The sequence below is a fragment of the Rhamphochromis sp. 'chilingali' genome (genome assembly GCF_963969265.1).
Source record: "Rhamphochromis sp. 'chilingali' genome assembly, chromosome: 10".
In the NCBI taxonomy this organism is placed as follows: domain Eukaryota; kingdom Metazoa; phylum Chordata; class Actinopteri; order Cichliformes; family Cichlidae; genus Rhamphochromis; species Rhamphochromis sp. 'chilingali'.
This window is the reverse complement of record NC_137937.1, coordinates 38,404,241-38,420,805: the sequence shown is the minus strand read 5'-3', so window position 1 is coordinate 38,420,805 and position 16,565 is coordinate 38,404,241. Positions and strand designations below refer to the sequence as shown.

At 45.7% G+C, this 16,565-nt stretch overlaps 1 protein-coding gene across 2 annotated transcripts in view; it reads left to right on the top strand.

Annotated features, from left to right (window-relative positions):
• Positions 1–6,792: 6,792 nt before the first annotated feature.
• LOC308404193 (protein mono-ADP-ribosyltransferase PARP14-like) overlaps positions 6,793–16,565 on the top strand; it is a 29,068-nt gene continuing 19,295 nt past the window's right edge. For both annotated transcript variants that reach the window (XM_080894098.1, XM_080894097.1), the window contains exons 1-7: positions 6,793–7,116; positions 7,332–7,414; positions 9,575–9,602; positions 9,945–10,007; positions 11,204–11,377; positions 12,027–12,152; positions 15,845–16,018. In XM_080894098.1, the coding sequence (XP_080750224.1) occupies positions 6,933–7,116; positions 7,332–7,414; positions 9,575–9,602; positions 9,945–10,007; positions 11,204–11,377; positions 12,027–12,152; positions 15,845–16,018 (832 nt within the window). In that variant the 5' untranslated portion in view covers positions 6,793–6,932. The remainder of the gene's footprint in view (positions 7,117–7,331; positions 7,415–9,574; positions 9,603–9,944; positions 10,008–11,203; positions 11,378–12,026; positions 12,153–15,844; positions 16,019–16,565) is intronic.

Below are 16,565 nucleotides of genomic sequence, written 5' to 3'. Positions count from 1 at the left end.
ACACTTTCAGCCTCCTGAATGTTTCAGTGTTGATTCCATCTTCTGTGGAAAGTGGAGATCTTTGGCTTTTCTATTTGGGTTGTTCGAGATCCGCCGCAGTAAACTCGCTGTGGAGGTCACAGCAGCGATGATCCGAAGCATTTTCTCAGGATTAATCTTCAGGTAGCAGGAACCAGACCCCATTTATAAAGTTAGTTATGATCAACACCTACGGTTCAGATTACACACTGATTAACAGGTCAGGTTAGAGATCAGTAGGTATGACATCACTGCCTACTGACCAATCAGACCTCAGCAGGAGAGTCTAAAGTCTTCGTGTCTCCCTGTGAGCATCAATAATAAATAAAGATTATTAGACAGCTTTATTCCTGCATTTTCTTTCAGTTGGCAGCAGAGGCGGAGCCAGACATTTGAAACACCCAGGGCTTAGCCCTAAAGGGTAGTATGCATGTCATGTGGGATTTTTTCTTTTTTTGGGGGGGGGAGAGGTTAGAGATGACTGAAAGATTAATAGGGCTTTGGAGCGTGATGTCACGGGGGTGGGCGTGGAAAGGATTTTGGCCCGATCCGCCATTTTGGGGGTCTAAGCTAGGAGCGATAGCATAGCCATGGTTCGTACTTGCTGTGTTGTCGGCTGCAATGTTCGATCTTACGACCGGCACGGGAATAAGTTTGGATTGTCTTTTTATGCTTTCCCAACCTGGAAGCAACATGAAGGAGCTCATGTATCGGATATTACCAAACGAAGGCGTCTAGCCTGGATAGCAGCCGTGAGACGAGCTGATATCAAGTTCTGTTACGTCTCCAGATATCAGTTGGTGTGCTCAAGACATTTTCATTCCGGTAAGTTCTAAATATGTTCACATCACACTTTATAGCTGAATAATATCATCGTTGGTGGTCTCGGAAGTTATAGAAATTGCGATCAAACATAGAATGGAGTGACTTGATTGGTTGATGTAAAGACAATAAATGAAATGAGACAGGAAGGACACAAATTGTGTCCTTCCTGTCTCATGTAAAGTGTTAATTTGCATGTACTTTACAATTACAGGCATATAATATGATATCGTTATTTTAGCAGTTCAATGATAAATGTATAACATTAATTATGGTGGGGGGGTGGAAAATGGCTATTTCACTCGATGCACTCCAGCTGACTTACTTTGACGATGTACTCAGAGTTTGGCGGCTTGAAAATAGCCAAATCTTGCACCCAGCCATTTGTAAATTGGATGTGCGCCTCCAGTGACTTGTAATTACGAAACTGGTTCGCTGTGTAAGCGCTTACTCCACAAACAAGATACGTGAAGATATCGGGGTAGGACAGTGGCGGTAAGTCGTCTGGGTCTTTACTCCACTGCCGTATTTCAAATGGGTCCAGATTTGCGATGCACTCTATTTTTTTCAAGTACCGCTGCTTCGCCTCTGGACGCAATCGGTCTCTATACCGTCCGTTTTCTTTTGAGCTGCTTTTAAGCATGTTTCTTGTCGTCGTCGTTCCAACACAGTGTGTTTGCTTTGATTCATAGACCCCGAAAATGGAGCTGCGCTCCCACAATGCATTACGCCGTGACGTCAACTCCAAAGCCCTATAGGCGCTGCTTTGATTTTTGTTCAAAAAAGAATGACTTCATATAGGGAAAAATATATATCACATGTGCAGGACACCTTAAATTAGTTTTTTAATTAAGCAGCAGGGCAGAACAAAGTCAGGGCTGTATCAACACACGAGGACTAAACCCCAATTCAACCAGACCCAGAACTGATCCAGAATTAAAACAGGACTACAACAGTTCAAAATCAGGACTACTGAGGACTTAACCAAGACAGAACCACAATCAGAACTAGATGATAGCAGCACTAAAAGTCATCATAGACCTGCACTACACTTATTTTTTAGTAAACCTAAAAAGAAAACTAGGTACGAGATACATGAGTACCTATGACTTTTGGTAAACAACCATGTGACTAACATGTGTGTCTCACCTGCTCTTGTTCCACCTCTGTTCTGCTCCTCTCTCTCCCTCTTTGTGCTGACAATCATCAAATATACAGTTGAAACCAGATATTTACAAACTCTTCAGATCAAAACACAAACACTTTTTTAATTGTAACATCAAATCAGACTAAATGTTTATTTTTTTAGATTGATAAATATAAAAACATATTTGTTAACTTTAAGAGTAAAGAGAGAAACTGTCTGTATTTCTTAATTGTAAATGGCACCAAATTGTATTCAAACTGAGCCACACTTATGGAGCTCCACAGTTCTTTTCCTGGTGTTTTGTTGACATCTCTTGATTTTCCCATTTCAAAGAAACAGCCTCTGTGTTTTGCCTTATATGCATCCACAGCTGTGCCACCAGTTTACTCACATGGACTCTACTAACCTATCAGAACATTCTTCAGCTCAGAATGGAATCGTCTGGAGTTTCTTATTAATTAACAATAAACTTAGTGTACATGTGCTCCTAAATTTGATGAAAGAAATAAAAAATAGAAGCTCTGTCTCTCTTTATTCTGACATTTAACTAACTCAAAAGATATTTAAATATTTATCTAAAACATAAACAAAGCATAATATATAAAATAACAGTTACCTGAGTTTTTTCTTTGAAAGAAGCCTCTAATGTCCATTCTTATGTTTCAGTACATAACTGAAACCGATTTAGTCGGGGAGGGTAAGAACTGAAAATATGAAATAAACACGTAAGCTAAGACTCTCTAAAAAAAATAGCATTTGTTCGGCTTTTCATTTCGCCATTTGTTGATTCACTTGAAGAGCAAGTAACGTAATATTGGTCAAGTGATCAGTTTGATATCAATCTTTCGTGATGCACCGTCATATTTACATTATTTGCACGGTACGAATGATTTGCTTTCGTATCTGGTCAAACTTAAGCTCTCCTTAGTATGGCTGGCTCCGTCTCTCCAACAGCGCACTCACAGGCAGCAGCTGCCCCGCCCCCTCGCTCAGTCGCTTAGTGCCTGAGCTCAGATCATACCAATATCAGGGGGGGATTCACGCACAGTCGTAAATTCCCACAGTGTGCACTATGTGCTTCGATTATTGTGTGTACTTTTTGTTTTATACAGTTGTCAGCCAGGCATCTAACTATGAAAGAATTACCCCGGGCTTCTGACAAAACAACCCGGGCTTAAGCCCAGTAAGCCACCCCCACGCTCCGCCCCTGGTTGGCAGCAAACAATTTGTCAATAATTTCATTGTTCAGTAAACGTTACTGACGCTAAAACAGAACACCTGTACTGTACCTGCTGACCTCGTATATTATTTAATCTCTTCTTGTAACAAATAAAGATTAAATTATATATATATATATATATATATATATATATATATATATATATATATGTATATATATACACATATATATATATATATATATACATATATATATACATATATATATATATATAGCGACCTCCCTGAACAGGGGTCCAGTAACCATCACAGTGGCAGATATCCAAGAAAGGGTCTCCAGTATGAAGAGTTGGACAGCACCAGGGCCCGACATGGTTCACGCCTACTGGCTGAAGAAGCTGACTGCACTCCACGAGCGTCTGGCAGCACAAATGAACCAGCTGCTAGTTAACGAGAGACACCCGGAATGGCTAACTGAAGGCCGGACGGTCCTGATCCCCAAGGACCCCAAGAAGGGACCGGTCCCCTCCAACTACCGACCAATAACCTGCCTCAGTACTACATGGAAGCTCCTGTCAGGCATCATATCGGCTAAGATGAACAGGCACATGGGTCAATACATGAGCGGGACACAGAAAGGAATTGGCAAGAATACCAGAGGCGCAAAACACCAGCTACTGGTAGACAGAACAATCAGCCGAGACTGCAAGACCAGACTGACCAACCTGTGCACTGCCTGGATTGATTACAAGAAGGCCTATGACTCAATGCCCCACAGCTGGATACTGGAATGCCTAGAATTGTACAAGATCAATGGGACCCTAAGAGCCTTCATCAGGAACTCAATGGGGATGTGGCGTACAACACTAGAGGCCAACTCCAAGCCCATAGCACAAGTTACCATCAAGTGCGGGATCTACCAAGGAGATGCTCTGTCCCCACTGCTGTTCTGCATAGGCCTGAACCCCCTCAGTGAGATCATTAACAAGACTGGCTACGGATACCGACTATGGAACGGAGCAGTTGTCAGCCACCTCCTGTACATGGATGATATCAAGCTGTATGCCAAGAGTGAACGAGACATCGATTCACTGATCCACACTACCAGGCTATACAGCAATGACATTGGAATGTCGTTCGGACTGGAGAAGTGTAGTCGGATGGTAACAAAGAGAGGGAAGGTAGTCAGAACTGAGGGGATTGAACTACCAGAAGGCAACATTGCAGACATAGAGGACAGTTACAAGTACCTGGGGATCCCGCAGGCAAATGGGAACCATGAAGAGGCCACTAGAAAGGCTGCAACCACCAAGTACCTGCAGAGGGTCAGGCAAGTCCTGAGGAGTCAGCTGAATGGTAAGAACAAGATCCGGGCCATCAACACATACGCCCTGCCCGTGATCAGGTACCTTGCTGGGGTAATAGGCTGGCCAAAGGAGGAGATAGAAGCCACTGACATAAAGACAAGAAAGCTCCTGACCATGCATGGAGGGTTTCACCCCAAGTCCAGCACCCTGAGGCTGTACGCTAAGCGGAAGGAAGGGGGCCGGGGACTGGTGAGTGTCAGCACCACAGTCCAGGATGAGACAAGGAACATCCAAGAATACATTGGGAAGATGGCCCCAACTGACCGAGTGCTCAGTGAATACCTCAGGCAGCAGAAACCCAAGAAAGAGGAGGGAGACGAGGAACCATCATGGAAGGACAGGCCCCTGCACGGTATGTACCACCGGCAGATAGAGGAGGTGGCTGATATCCAGAAATCCTACCAGTGGCTGGACAAAGCTGGACTGAAAGACAGCACAGAGGCACTAATCATGGCAGCACAAGAACAAGCTCTGAGTACAAGATCCATAGAGGCTGGGGTCTATCACACCAGGCAAGACCCCAGGTGCAGGCTGTGTAAAGATGCCCCAGAGACAATCCAGCACATAACAGCAGGGTGCAAGATGCTAGCAGGCAAGGCATACATGGAACGCCATAACCAAGTGGCCGGCATAGTGTACAGGAACATCTGTGCCGAGTATAACCTGGAAGTCCCGAGGTCAAAATGGGAGATGCCCCCAAGGGTGGTGGAGAATGACCGAGCTAAGATCCTGTGGGACTTCCAGATACAGACGGACAAAATGGTGGTGGCTAACCAACCGGACATAGTGGTGGTAGACAAACAGAAGAAGACGGCCGTAGTGATCGATGTAGCGGTTCCGAATGACAGCAATATCAGGAAGAAGGAACACGAGAAGCTGGAGAAATACCAAGGGCTCAGAGAAGAGCTCGAGAGGATGTGGAGGGTGAAGGTAACGGTGGTCCCCGTGGTAATCGGAGCACTAGGTGCGGTGACTCCCAAGCTAGGCGAGTGGCTCCAGCAGATCCCGGGAATAACATCGGAGATCTCTGTCCAGAAGAGCGCAGTCCTGGGAACAGCTAAGATACTGCGCAGGACCCTCAAGCTCCCAGGCCTCTGGTAGAGGACCCGAGCTTGAAGGATAAACCGCCCGCAGGGGCGTGCTGGGTGTTTTTTTTTTTTACATATATATATATATATATACACATACACACACACACACATATGCATATGTAGAGAGCAGCAGTCTGGCCCGGAGACTCAAACCCAGGACGCTTCTACTGTAAGCTGTATGGGTGCTGCTCAATCACTGACCTAACTGCTTCTCAGTGTCTCAGTTTTCTCACTGCTCTGTGATCCTCAGTGAGTCCTGTCATTGACATAATTCCATCAAACATGAGCGGTTTAAAGCACTCGGGCTCAGCACGACTCACTCTTCTAATCCCGTCAACACCTTGAACTTTGTTTACGCGTCAGAGATGCAGTGACGCGTCCTGCTTTATGACAGCGTCACTGACTCTGGACTGGGTGGAGCCCTTTTAAGTTGTTGGGGCTGTGATCCAACATTTTTCTGTGCATAGTCACGTGTAGATGTCCCACATCTACTCAGACTTTGTTGTGGGTCAGCTTCCTCTCAGGTGGTTCTCTTTTGTTCACCCTGGGACTTTGTGAGCTCGAACATCAACTCATCAAAGTAAGGCTTCATTGTCAAAAACAATAAAATCCCAAATCCTTGGAGCGGCTCGTTTATGACGTGAACGCGATCCGAACCGACTACCAGGTGTTGGTGACGTAAATAGCCAGGTGTGCTTTGTGTTCGTAAAGCATGACGGTACTATACACGTGCACAGGTGAACTAGCAGCTCGCCATGAAATGAACCAAACTGTCCAGTCTGCTCCTTCTTCCTGTGTTTACTTTTGTTGCGCCCGCCCCCCACACACTTGGCCAATGAATGACGTGGTTTGTTGTGACGCACATAAACCAAAAACTAAGTTTAGAAACGCAGCAGCTGATTCGGTCCAGAGGAAACCGGCTATAGATGTGAAAACACCCACCTGATCTACACAGTACCCGGCAAAATAAAAACGATAAATCCATCGTTTATTTATTTATTTATTTATTTATTTAAAATGTTTGCCTACCTGTAACAAATCAAGGCAGCAGCATTAAAAACACGAACTTCTTTAACTCAAATTAGTCGAGTGCCAGAAAATATCGCAAACCAATAAACCAGTAAAAGTGTCTTTAGATACAAGTAACACGTAACCAGACCTGGTGACCTGTGAGTAACCTGTGAGGCGCGGTTTCAGTTTTCTGGACGTTTGTGACGAAACGAAAGTGAAAGTAAAGTTTAGCCTGAAGTCTCGTTCGGCGGTCGTGTTTGTGTGTGTCAGTGTGTAACAGTGTGTGTGTGAAGCAAGATGGAGGGATCCGAGTGTCCGCCTGTGACCGTGGAGGGGGACTGGACTCCGGCTCAGACCAAAGCCCTGAAGAACAAACTGCACATTTACTTCCAGAGCAAGAAGAAGTCGAGCGGAGGAGACTGCCGGGTGGAGGCGGAGGAAGGAGCCCCGAGGGCGGCCGTTTACTTCATCTCACCGGAGGGTGAGTGCGCTTCATCGTGGTTCAGATAGTAAAATAAATCATTTAATAATTAAAAACACCGACAGACGGAGACCTGCGAGTGTAATGATGGAACAAACAGGTCTGAGAGTCTCACTGTGACACAGAATGAAACACGTAATTCAAACAGCTGATCATAAAACTGTGCGTGTGTGTGTGTGTGTGTGTGTGTGTGTGTGTGTGTGCTGTGATGTCAGTGAGAGAGCGAGTCCTCGCGAGGAAGAATCATGAGATCATCCTGGACAGTAAAACCATCCAGTTGCGGCTGAGCTCAGAAGCAGTAAGTCCAGTTTTAGATGTTTCATGTGGATGTTTTTCATCACTCAGAGCTTCCTGTTTGCTGCTCACTGTCACTGCTCTGGGTTCAGCTCTTTGGACCAAGCACCTTTAGGTTTTTATGACTAATCACTGAGCGCCTCCCTTTATACAAATATCACAGTTAGTTCTTTAGAAACAGAAAACTGTGAATAACTGTGACGTATGAACCAACAGTCTGACGTGTCTCCTCAGTGTTTGAATCATAAACATGCTGTTATGACCAGGGTGACTCCAGCCTGCGTGGCAGGTTTTCCTCGTGGTTATAAATCAGTCCCTGGGTGTGTGAAGCAGCAGAAGCAGGTTGGACTTTGAGCTGATATTTTCATATGTTTGCCCGTGCACTGTAATCGTGCCAACAATAACCAACCTGATGTCACATGGTCTTCAGGTTTGTCAGGCAGTGAAATCACCCATGAGGACAGAAAGTGTTCATCCTCTTCCTGATGTCACACTTTTGTCACACTTAAATGTTTCAGATCAGCAAACAAATGTAACAAAGACGACACAAGTAAACACAACATGCAGTCTCTAAACGAAGGAGGTGAGAACCACTGAGGCTGAACAGGTCGTTGCAGGTCGTGATGGCGGCGGCGAGTGCAGCTCGCCGTCTGCCAGGCCTGCTTGGATCAATGTTTATTCAGTGTTTGTTGCCACGGTGTTTCTGCTCTTCTGGTGTATGATATCTATGCTCTCTTTGATATCTGATCACCCACAAAACTTAGAGCGCGATCTGGATAACCTCAAGCCTTCTACCTTTCCTGATGATTTGGGTGTATTTTATGGCGGTGCGATTGCTGGAGCTTGTGTGGAACCAGCCTGTCTGTTCGTCCAGGCCTACCTAACTCATCAGTGCTGTGTAGAGTAGTGCAGACGAGGACCCAAATACAGGATGACACAGGCAGGTAGGAATGAATTGAGAAAAAGGAAGTGATCCTTTAGGCTGATCGTTGATACTCCAAAAGGCTAAACAAGGAGCGCAGAATGATAACAGGGAAGTATCAAGTTCCAGAAGACCTAAACTGGGAGACGGAGTGGGAAGACAGATGCTCTGACAAAGGAGGACAAGGAGGGTGATTGTTTGGCTCTCAGTAATGCTGCATCACTAACAAACAAGACTTTTCTGCTGAAGGAACTCTTTGCTTTCAACGAACTGGATTTTACGTTCCTGACACAGACTTGGCGTGGTGCTGGTGACTCCGCCCTGTTCTTAGTACTTCTTCCTGCCTGTTAGTTTTCTGCTCCCCTCACCCTGCTGGCAGCGCTAAGACGCCAGTGCCTGTTCAAATCCAGTTTCCAGTGTCTTACCCGTTATCCAAGTTTGCAGACATTTGTCATAAACTTCAACAGTCCTGTGCTGTGTGCTCTGATCTCCCACTCAACAACATTTAACACAGATTTCTTATAGATCAGATTTTCTGTCACTTCTCGAGCTGTGTGTGGGCATTAAAGGTACATCCTTAAATAATTCACTCATATTTGTCAGATAGTCTGTTCTGTGTCAGGTAAGCACCGTCTGTGTGTTGCACACAATTTAAACTGTTTCCTTTACTCGTCTTTTGTTCTCCAAACACAGAAAGAAAAGTGCTTCAGTTCAGTGAGGCTGAACTCTGCTGGCCGTTCATGAATATCGGCTCCCTGTTAGATTCAGAATTGAAACACCTGCTCCTCACATACAAGCTCTGTAATAACCAGGCCTCCTCAGAGGGGTTCATATGATTGTTTCTGTTGTGTCTGTAGGTCTTTGCCGTACTATGAAGAGCACTCTGAGGCAACTGTTTGATGCCATATTAATGTTATAACACTGAACTGAACCAAAGTTCAGTTTGTTTGCAGCAACAGAAAAAGTGTAATAACATTGGTATAAAACTCAAATTTATTTGAAAGTTAAAGTATAAGAAAGATATTTTTGTAATATTTGCAGATATGTAATATTACATATTTGTATCATATTCATGTATTTATACATATTAACCTCGTAATGAAGTTGCTTTTGCTATAAATATTTTTCCAAAGTGCAAAACTGAAAAACCCCGTCAGTTTGAATGTTCTTTTAAACGTAACTGTCGACATATTTTCCTCTTTTTTTTCTTCTGTTGCTTTAAACCTTTGTTTTTGTTCTCAGAGCCCAACAAGCAGCGACCGTGTCTCAGGTAAATCCTCCTCCTCGGTTTCTATCATCACTGAATTTTGTTCATTCGTTTCAGCATCTTCTTCATGTGAAATAAGTGTGTGTTTGTGGCAATGAAGGAATATTTTACCAGACTTTATTCAAGCTGAAGCACATTCAGGTCAGATTGCTCTCTGGTGATTTTAATCTCACATGAATCCAAATATGTTCCTGGTTAAATGATGATTCCCGCTCGTCTGGAGTAAAAGACTCAAATCAATTTAAACCAGTAAAATATAAGAAGTTCCACGTGGGCTTATTTTTAATAACCATATATCAGATCTTAGTGCTCTGACCTCTCTGTGTTTCACTGTGTTCATGTCAGGCTCATCGTCAGACTCAGAGACGCCTCAGGCTGAACCTGGAGCTGCTGCTGCCAGCAAAGACGGTAAAAACAAAGTGATGAAGAATAAAGAGAACAGAGAACAAAACTACAGGAAGTTTGTATTTATACTTTATACAAAGTTGCATTAACTTGGCATTTGATACATCGACATTTAATTGTTTGACACAAACAATTTCAAAAGAATTTGTGGGAAAATGTAACCAGTTTAAAATCGCACTGTTTTGTTTTTCTTGATGAAAATTGACGCTTATATATATTTTATATAAATATATATTTATCTTAGTCCAGCTATTTTTTGTTAATGAGAAATATGAAAAATATGTTAAAATGTGAAACTTAAAATGAATTCCACTGAGTTACTCTGCAGTCATGCTTCTTTCACATTTCCACAGCAGTGAACTTTGACATGAACTTACAGAGTCACACAGTGTCTGACATTAAATGGTCTCATCATTGATTTTCTTTGCACTGCTGTGAGTGGACGGACAAAATATAACTGTGGAGTGTTCCAGTGTTCGCAGCACTAATTAAAGGGGTTTTGTGTGGATGAAACAGCCAGAGGAAAACATCTGTTCATGTAACGCACAGAGACAGAGAGGCGGGTAACACTGCCGTCCGTCAGGTCTTAGACCTCAGTGATCAGACGAGCTGCAGATGGACGGGACCTCCATCCTCCTGTCAGAGAGGAAAACTGAGTTCATTCGACAGAATGGGAGAAGCTTTCTTTAAATAATGATGCTGTGTGTTTTCTGCATCCACAACATCCACCCTGATCCACACTGGACTGTGACACACGGGAAGCTGCAGTTCAAAACCTTTCAGATTTATTTGATCATATATTCACATCAGTCATGAAAGTTCACGCCTGCAGTGCATGTGTGAGAAGAGCTTCATTCTGTGAGGTGAATGAGTCGAAAGTCAAGAACAAGAGTTTTTCCTTCATAAACTATTATAAATAAATACTTGCTAGTGTTAAGGGCACAGTCACCAGCGTTCGTCTCAACTAAACAAATAAATCAAAACATATGTGGTTCTTCTTCTTAGTCTAGTGTTTCTGGAGCCATTTTTCTTCACTGGTTTTATTTTGGATAAAGTATTTTGATTTTGCCGCTTGACGGTGCTTCATGTAAAGAAAGAGAAATGTCAGCAAAGTTTTAGGATTAACAGACCGAACAAAAGCCTCCTTCCCTCACTGCTCACAGACACTTTCTTTGATCAGGTTTGTGTGTTTCTCTCAGACTCAGAGTCGTCTCAGAGCTGTGCAGTGGTTTTGGAAAACGTCACAGACAACATGTCCACAGATCTGCTCTCCATGCTGGTGGAGAACATCTGCAGGTTGGATGAGAACGGCTACAGCATGGAGAGGATCCTGGAATCTAACAAAGCTGTGGTCACCTTCAGCAGCCCTGCAGGTAGGAAGCAAACACCTACCACCTGATTAGGTGACAGCGGGAAGGAACAACTCCCTTTTAACAGGAAGAATTTACATTCAAAATAAAATAATAATTAAAAATATATTATTTATTTAAAATAATGAAGGATTTTAAACTTGGTTCTGGATTTAAACTCCACTGGTTCAAGAACTTTTTTGAGAAAAGGAAGTTGGAGATTGGCCTGTAATTAGCTAGGACAGCTGGGTCACTCGCCACTTTAAAGGCCAGGCGCCCATTAATTGAGATAAATTGATCCAAAGACATTTCAAAGTGCAGCCAGCAGCTTAGGTTAGCATAGCTATTGAAACCAGGATAAAGGCTCGTTCGGTTCATCCACAGCTTTTTAACCTTCGATAAATGACTCGCTTTAAGCTCACCTCTGACAGCCTGAGTACACATTTGGGTCCTGCAACAGTCGACACACTAACAGCACAAAATATTAACACATCTGTCTGCAATAAACGAGGATTATTAAATATATAAAGTAGATCCAACAAAGATTGCCTTTATATTTGAAACAAGGACAAAGCCTGACATCATTATATAGATAACACTGTGTAATCCAGCTCTTCTCTCTCACCCTCTCACCCGTTTCAGTGTGAAAGGATTAATCTGGATTATTTTGCAGATGTGGAGAGATTCCTGTCTGTAAGTCAGACCAGCACAAAGATGAAGAAGCATGGACTGACCGCTCGGCCCCGAAAGGTAGCAACAAACATCCGAGTGGAGAGTCTTCCTCCGCCTGTGGTCAAAGGTACACACAGAAAGCAGTACATGCTGCACTTATTCTCTTTTGGCTCTTGACGAAGGCGGTCGCACTTTCTCCCTCTCCCCTCCCCTCCCTTCCCTTTCCTGCTTGGCTTTCTCATGTCTCTGTCTAGTCTTGTCTACTTCTCTCCCTTTGCCCTGGAAGAGTCTCACAGTCTGTTCTCTAAAACCTGAAAGAGGAATTATGGATTTGACACCCTCTTCTCGACAAGAAGCCTGGGTTCAGGAGAGCCGATTGAAGACGTCTATCTTTTTTTTGTTTTTGGTTTTTTTTGTTTGTTTTTTTTCGCCTGTCCCATTTGGTTCTTTAGCCATCAGAATTGTTGTCTGAAGACCAACAAGGATACCCAATGGATTTACTTTGCCAAATGGATCTTCGTGGCATTGCCGTATTGGTCCATTTGGTCGATCTTTGTTTTTATTATTTATTATATTTTATTTTCAGATGTTACAGACGGGACAGACATGAGTGAGGGATAGGAAAGGGAGAAAGAAAGAGGAAGGAAAGGAAAAACAGAAGGGGAGAGGGACAGTGAGAAAGGGGGGGAGAAAAAATAAAAATAAAAATCTCCTGGATCACCTGTTGAGAGAAGAATAGAAAACAAGCAAAAAAAACCAAAAGAAACAAAGCAACATATTAAACACAACACCATCGCATTAATCTAGCTAAGTGTAAACAGCAGTAAATACTAAATATTCAATGTTGTTGTGCAGCACGCAGGACAGATGTGCTTCGAAGTAGCAGCCAAGAAAGGTGTAATTTGGGTCTACGAGCAGTGAACACCCGTGTGCATACCTGTGTGGATCAGCGCGCTTGCATTCAAATGGTTTCCACATGTAACGATCTGCTAGGGAGTGTGGGGGGGCCACAGCCCCGTCCTCCAGGGCATGAAGCAGGTATGGAGGAGATCAAAACTCCAGACATCCAGAGGCCCCCAGAACACAAGAGACCAAGGAAGACCAACAGAGGGGCAGCCGCGCCACTGTCCCAGTAAGAGCTGAGGAGAGTCCCAGATGAGGGCTCACTCAGCAGCCGCGGAGCAGAAGCCAGGGGGAGTTGCAATGACGCGCCCGTGAGCTCCGCCGGCAGCCAGCTGTGCCTGAGTGACCGAGCCCCAGGCCGAGAGGCCGGGGGCACCCCACCTCCGAAGTGGCCCGAGCGAGCCCCAGGTTCCAGGCCCCGATAAGCGGCCGCCAAGGAGTGAGCCGGTGTGTACCTGGACGCCCACCCCCAGACACAAAGAACCACCAACGCACCGACACCTGAGGGAGTCCGCCACCGGCAGGGGAAGTGGTGGTGGGTGGAGATAGGCCTCCAAACCTTGGAGGGCCTGAGGTGTCCCCAGAGAGGTGGCGTCTGATACCCAACCTGACATATAGACACAGACATACAGGCACACACAGACACAAACATCCATTCCCACCCTCATGCTCTCATATGCACTTACTCCACACTCAACCAACGTGGAGACAGACATAAAGAGACGCTGTACACACGATCACACTCCCCAAGCGTACTCTAAGCCCCGGGTCTAGGTACCCTTGCCCCTGGAGGGGGGGACTGCACCCAGACCCAGGTGGTGTTACCCTTTTCCCTGCGGTGGGGAGAGGCAGACCACCCCGACTGCGCAGCAGCAGGGAGGCCCCACACTCCAGACCGCAGTCGGACGGCCAACTCCACCTAGCCCTCCCGCTCCAGCAGGTCGCAGAGAATGGGGGTGAGAGAAGACTCCAAACCTCCCTCCACCCGCTCATTGTAATGTTGATGCATGTGTGTTCTAAGGTGCAATTAAAACCCAGGAGGGCATGGAGCTACCTGCCAGAGAGCAGCAGGTAAGCGCATGGTCCCTCCTGCTAGCCCTCAATGTCTACGTGTATTTAAAATTGAGAGGAGGGCAACGACGTCAGGGGTGAGGTGTACACCCTGATGGTAATTTGGACTCTGTGATTGTGCCCACCCCCAAGATCCTATATGTATGTGTAATGAGAGTGTGAGTAATGTGAATGTCTAAGTTGTGGGATAAAATTGAGGCAGAGGCAGCCAGAAGGGGACAGAAGGGGGGGGGGGGGGGGGGTAGCCTCCTCTGCACCCTGGTGACATACCCCCACTCCAAGGCCCTGCATGTGTGGGTGGTTGTGGTGGAGCGGGAAGAGGGAGGCAGCTGGAGATAGGGAGGGAAGGAAGGGAGGGGCAGGTAACCCCTCCCTGGGGCCAGCTCCCCCGCTGACCCCAGTAGGCACTCCCACACTCCGCGACCCGCCAGGGAAAGGGGGCCCAGGCCCATCCAGACCGGGGCCCAGTGCAGCAGCGCCCCCCGGCCCCACAGAGCCCGGGACAGTTCACACAACCCCACCACAGAGAAAACTGCACCCACCCCACCATCCACTCATCTTCCAGACTACATAAGACAGTAAACGCCCAGGCTGAGATCTTCCTCCACCTCTCCTGTATCTCCCCCTCCTGCAGAGAGAGTCCCTGAAGACAGGAAAGCTCCTGCAAGATGTGACCATCTCTCCCACCAGTTGAAGAGCCCCCCAGGTGGCTCGACGCACCGGCGGCACCCTGCTCCAGGGCTGGGCCCCCATGCACCCACCCGCCCACAACCCCGGCAACACACCAACCAGGACCCAAGCCCCCGAGGCCCGGCCAGGGCCCCAGCCCAGAGACGGAGCGCCCCCAGAACCTCACGCCTGAAGACGTCTATCTTTTCGGAACCATGATAACTGATCAGCGCTGGCTTGGCCCTGGCTTATCGAAGAATAAAGAAAGCGGAAACGGCTCTTCAAACCCCCACAAGGCTGCCCGCTGTGTTGATTGGAACGATGGAGCGAGCCGTGGCTTCTCAGAATGGGCTCATTAGATGCAGCACGGAGGACATATTGGAGAAGCTTGCGGCTGCTGTGAGTGCTGAGACTCTGACAACATCTGACAACATCTTGGAGAGGCTGACGGCTGTCGTGAACACTCGTGCTCTGTGAGCAAACTGGATAACTTCTCGGTGTAGCTGGATAACATCGTGGAGAGGCTCACGGCTCTCCAGCGGGAACGGTGAGAGACCAGTGATGGACATTAGATGACTGTAAAATTGACATGCAGCGGTTCGCACTAAAGAAAGAACACCACCGTTATTTCATGCGGCTACCATTTCGGCGCCAGCTGCGGTCTCAAGGGTGGAGCTGAACATAACAAATAATCTCTCCCCTGATAACAAACTGTGTTTAGACCCTTCGATCCAAACGCCCTCGTACACTTACCTCCGAGGCCGAGTCGGACGGCGGGTCAGGGCCCAGCGCTGGATGAATAGCTGCAAAATAGAATTATAACACTTATAAAAGCAACTGCAAAAACAAAACAATAAGTGTCATAATTCTGTCATTTGATCACTTTTTCTCAGTTATACCTGAATAAACTTCCTACTGTGTTGAGAAACAAATAACTCAAACGTGGGTGTGTGCTGACTGATGTTCACTGTTACTTAATCAAATAGCACTAAAACTCTGCTGCTAGTTCAAGCAAACAGCCCAGAATCTGCCGCCCTCACCCTGGAGGAGGCCCTGCACTTTACAGAAAAGAAATGCTGCTGACAGTAAAGTTTTAGGAACAACAGGTGAACAAAAGCCTCCTTCCCTCACTGCTGACAGACACTTTCTTTGATCAGGTTTGTGTGTTTCTCTCAGACTCAGAGTCGTCTCAGAGCTGTGCAGTGGTTTTGGAAAACGTCACAGACAACATGTCCATAGATCTGCTCTCCATGCTGGTGGAGAACATCTCTGGGTTGGATGAGAATGGCTACAGCATGGAGAGGATCCTGGAATCCAACAAAGCTGTGGTCACCTTCAGCAGCCCTGCAGGTAGGAAGCAAACAGCTGGACATTTCCACATACACAAACACAACAAGGCAAAAGGACAAACATCCAAAATCCCCTTTAGATTAACCTTTGAGTCTAATTTTAAACCTGACTTTATAAAAAATCACATATCTGATCTGGAGAAGCACAAAACCACGTGATATGATTTGAATAATGAATCATTTTCATATAAATATTACTTTAAACTACACAAACATTGCATTCCATTTACTGTATCTAGCATTAAGACTGTAAAATAATAATGCAGAGGAAACTCAAGAATCCGATAGCCACCTATCGGCAAGCACTTTGGTGACAGTGGGAAGGAAAAACTCCCTTTTTACAGGAAGAAACCTCCGACAGAACCAGGCTCAGGGAGGGGCGGGGCCATCTGCTGTGATTGGTTGGGGTGAGAGAAGGAAGACAGGATAAAAGACATGCTGCGGAAGAGAGACAGAGGTTAATAACAGATATGATTCAATGCAGAGAGGTCTGTTAACACAGTGAGTGAAGAAGAAACACCCAGTGCATCATGGGAATCCCCGGCAGC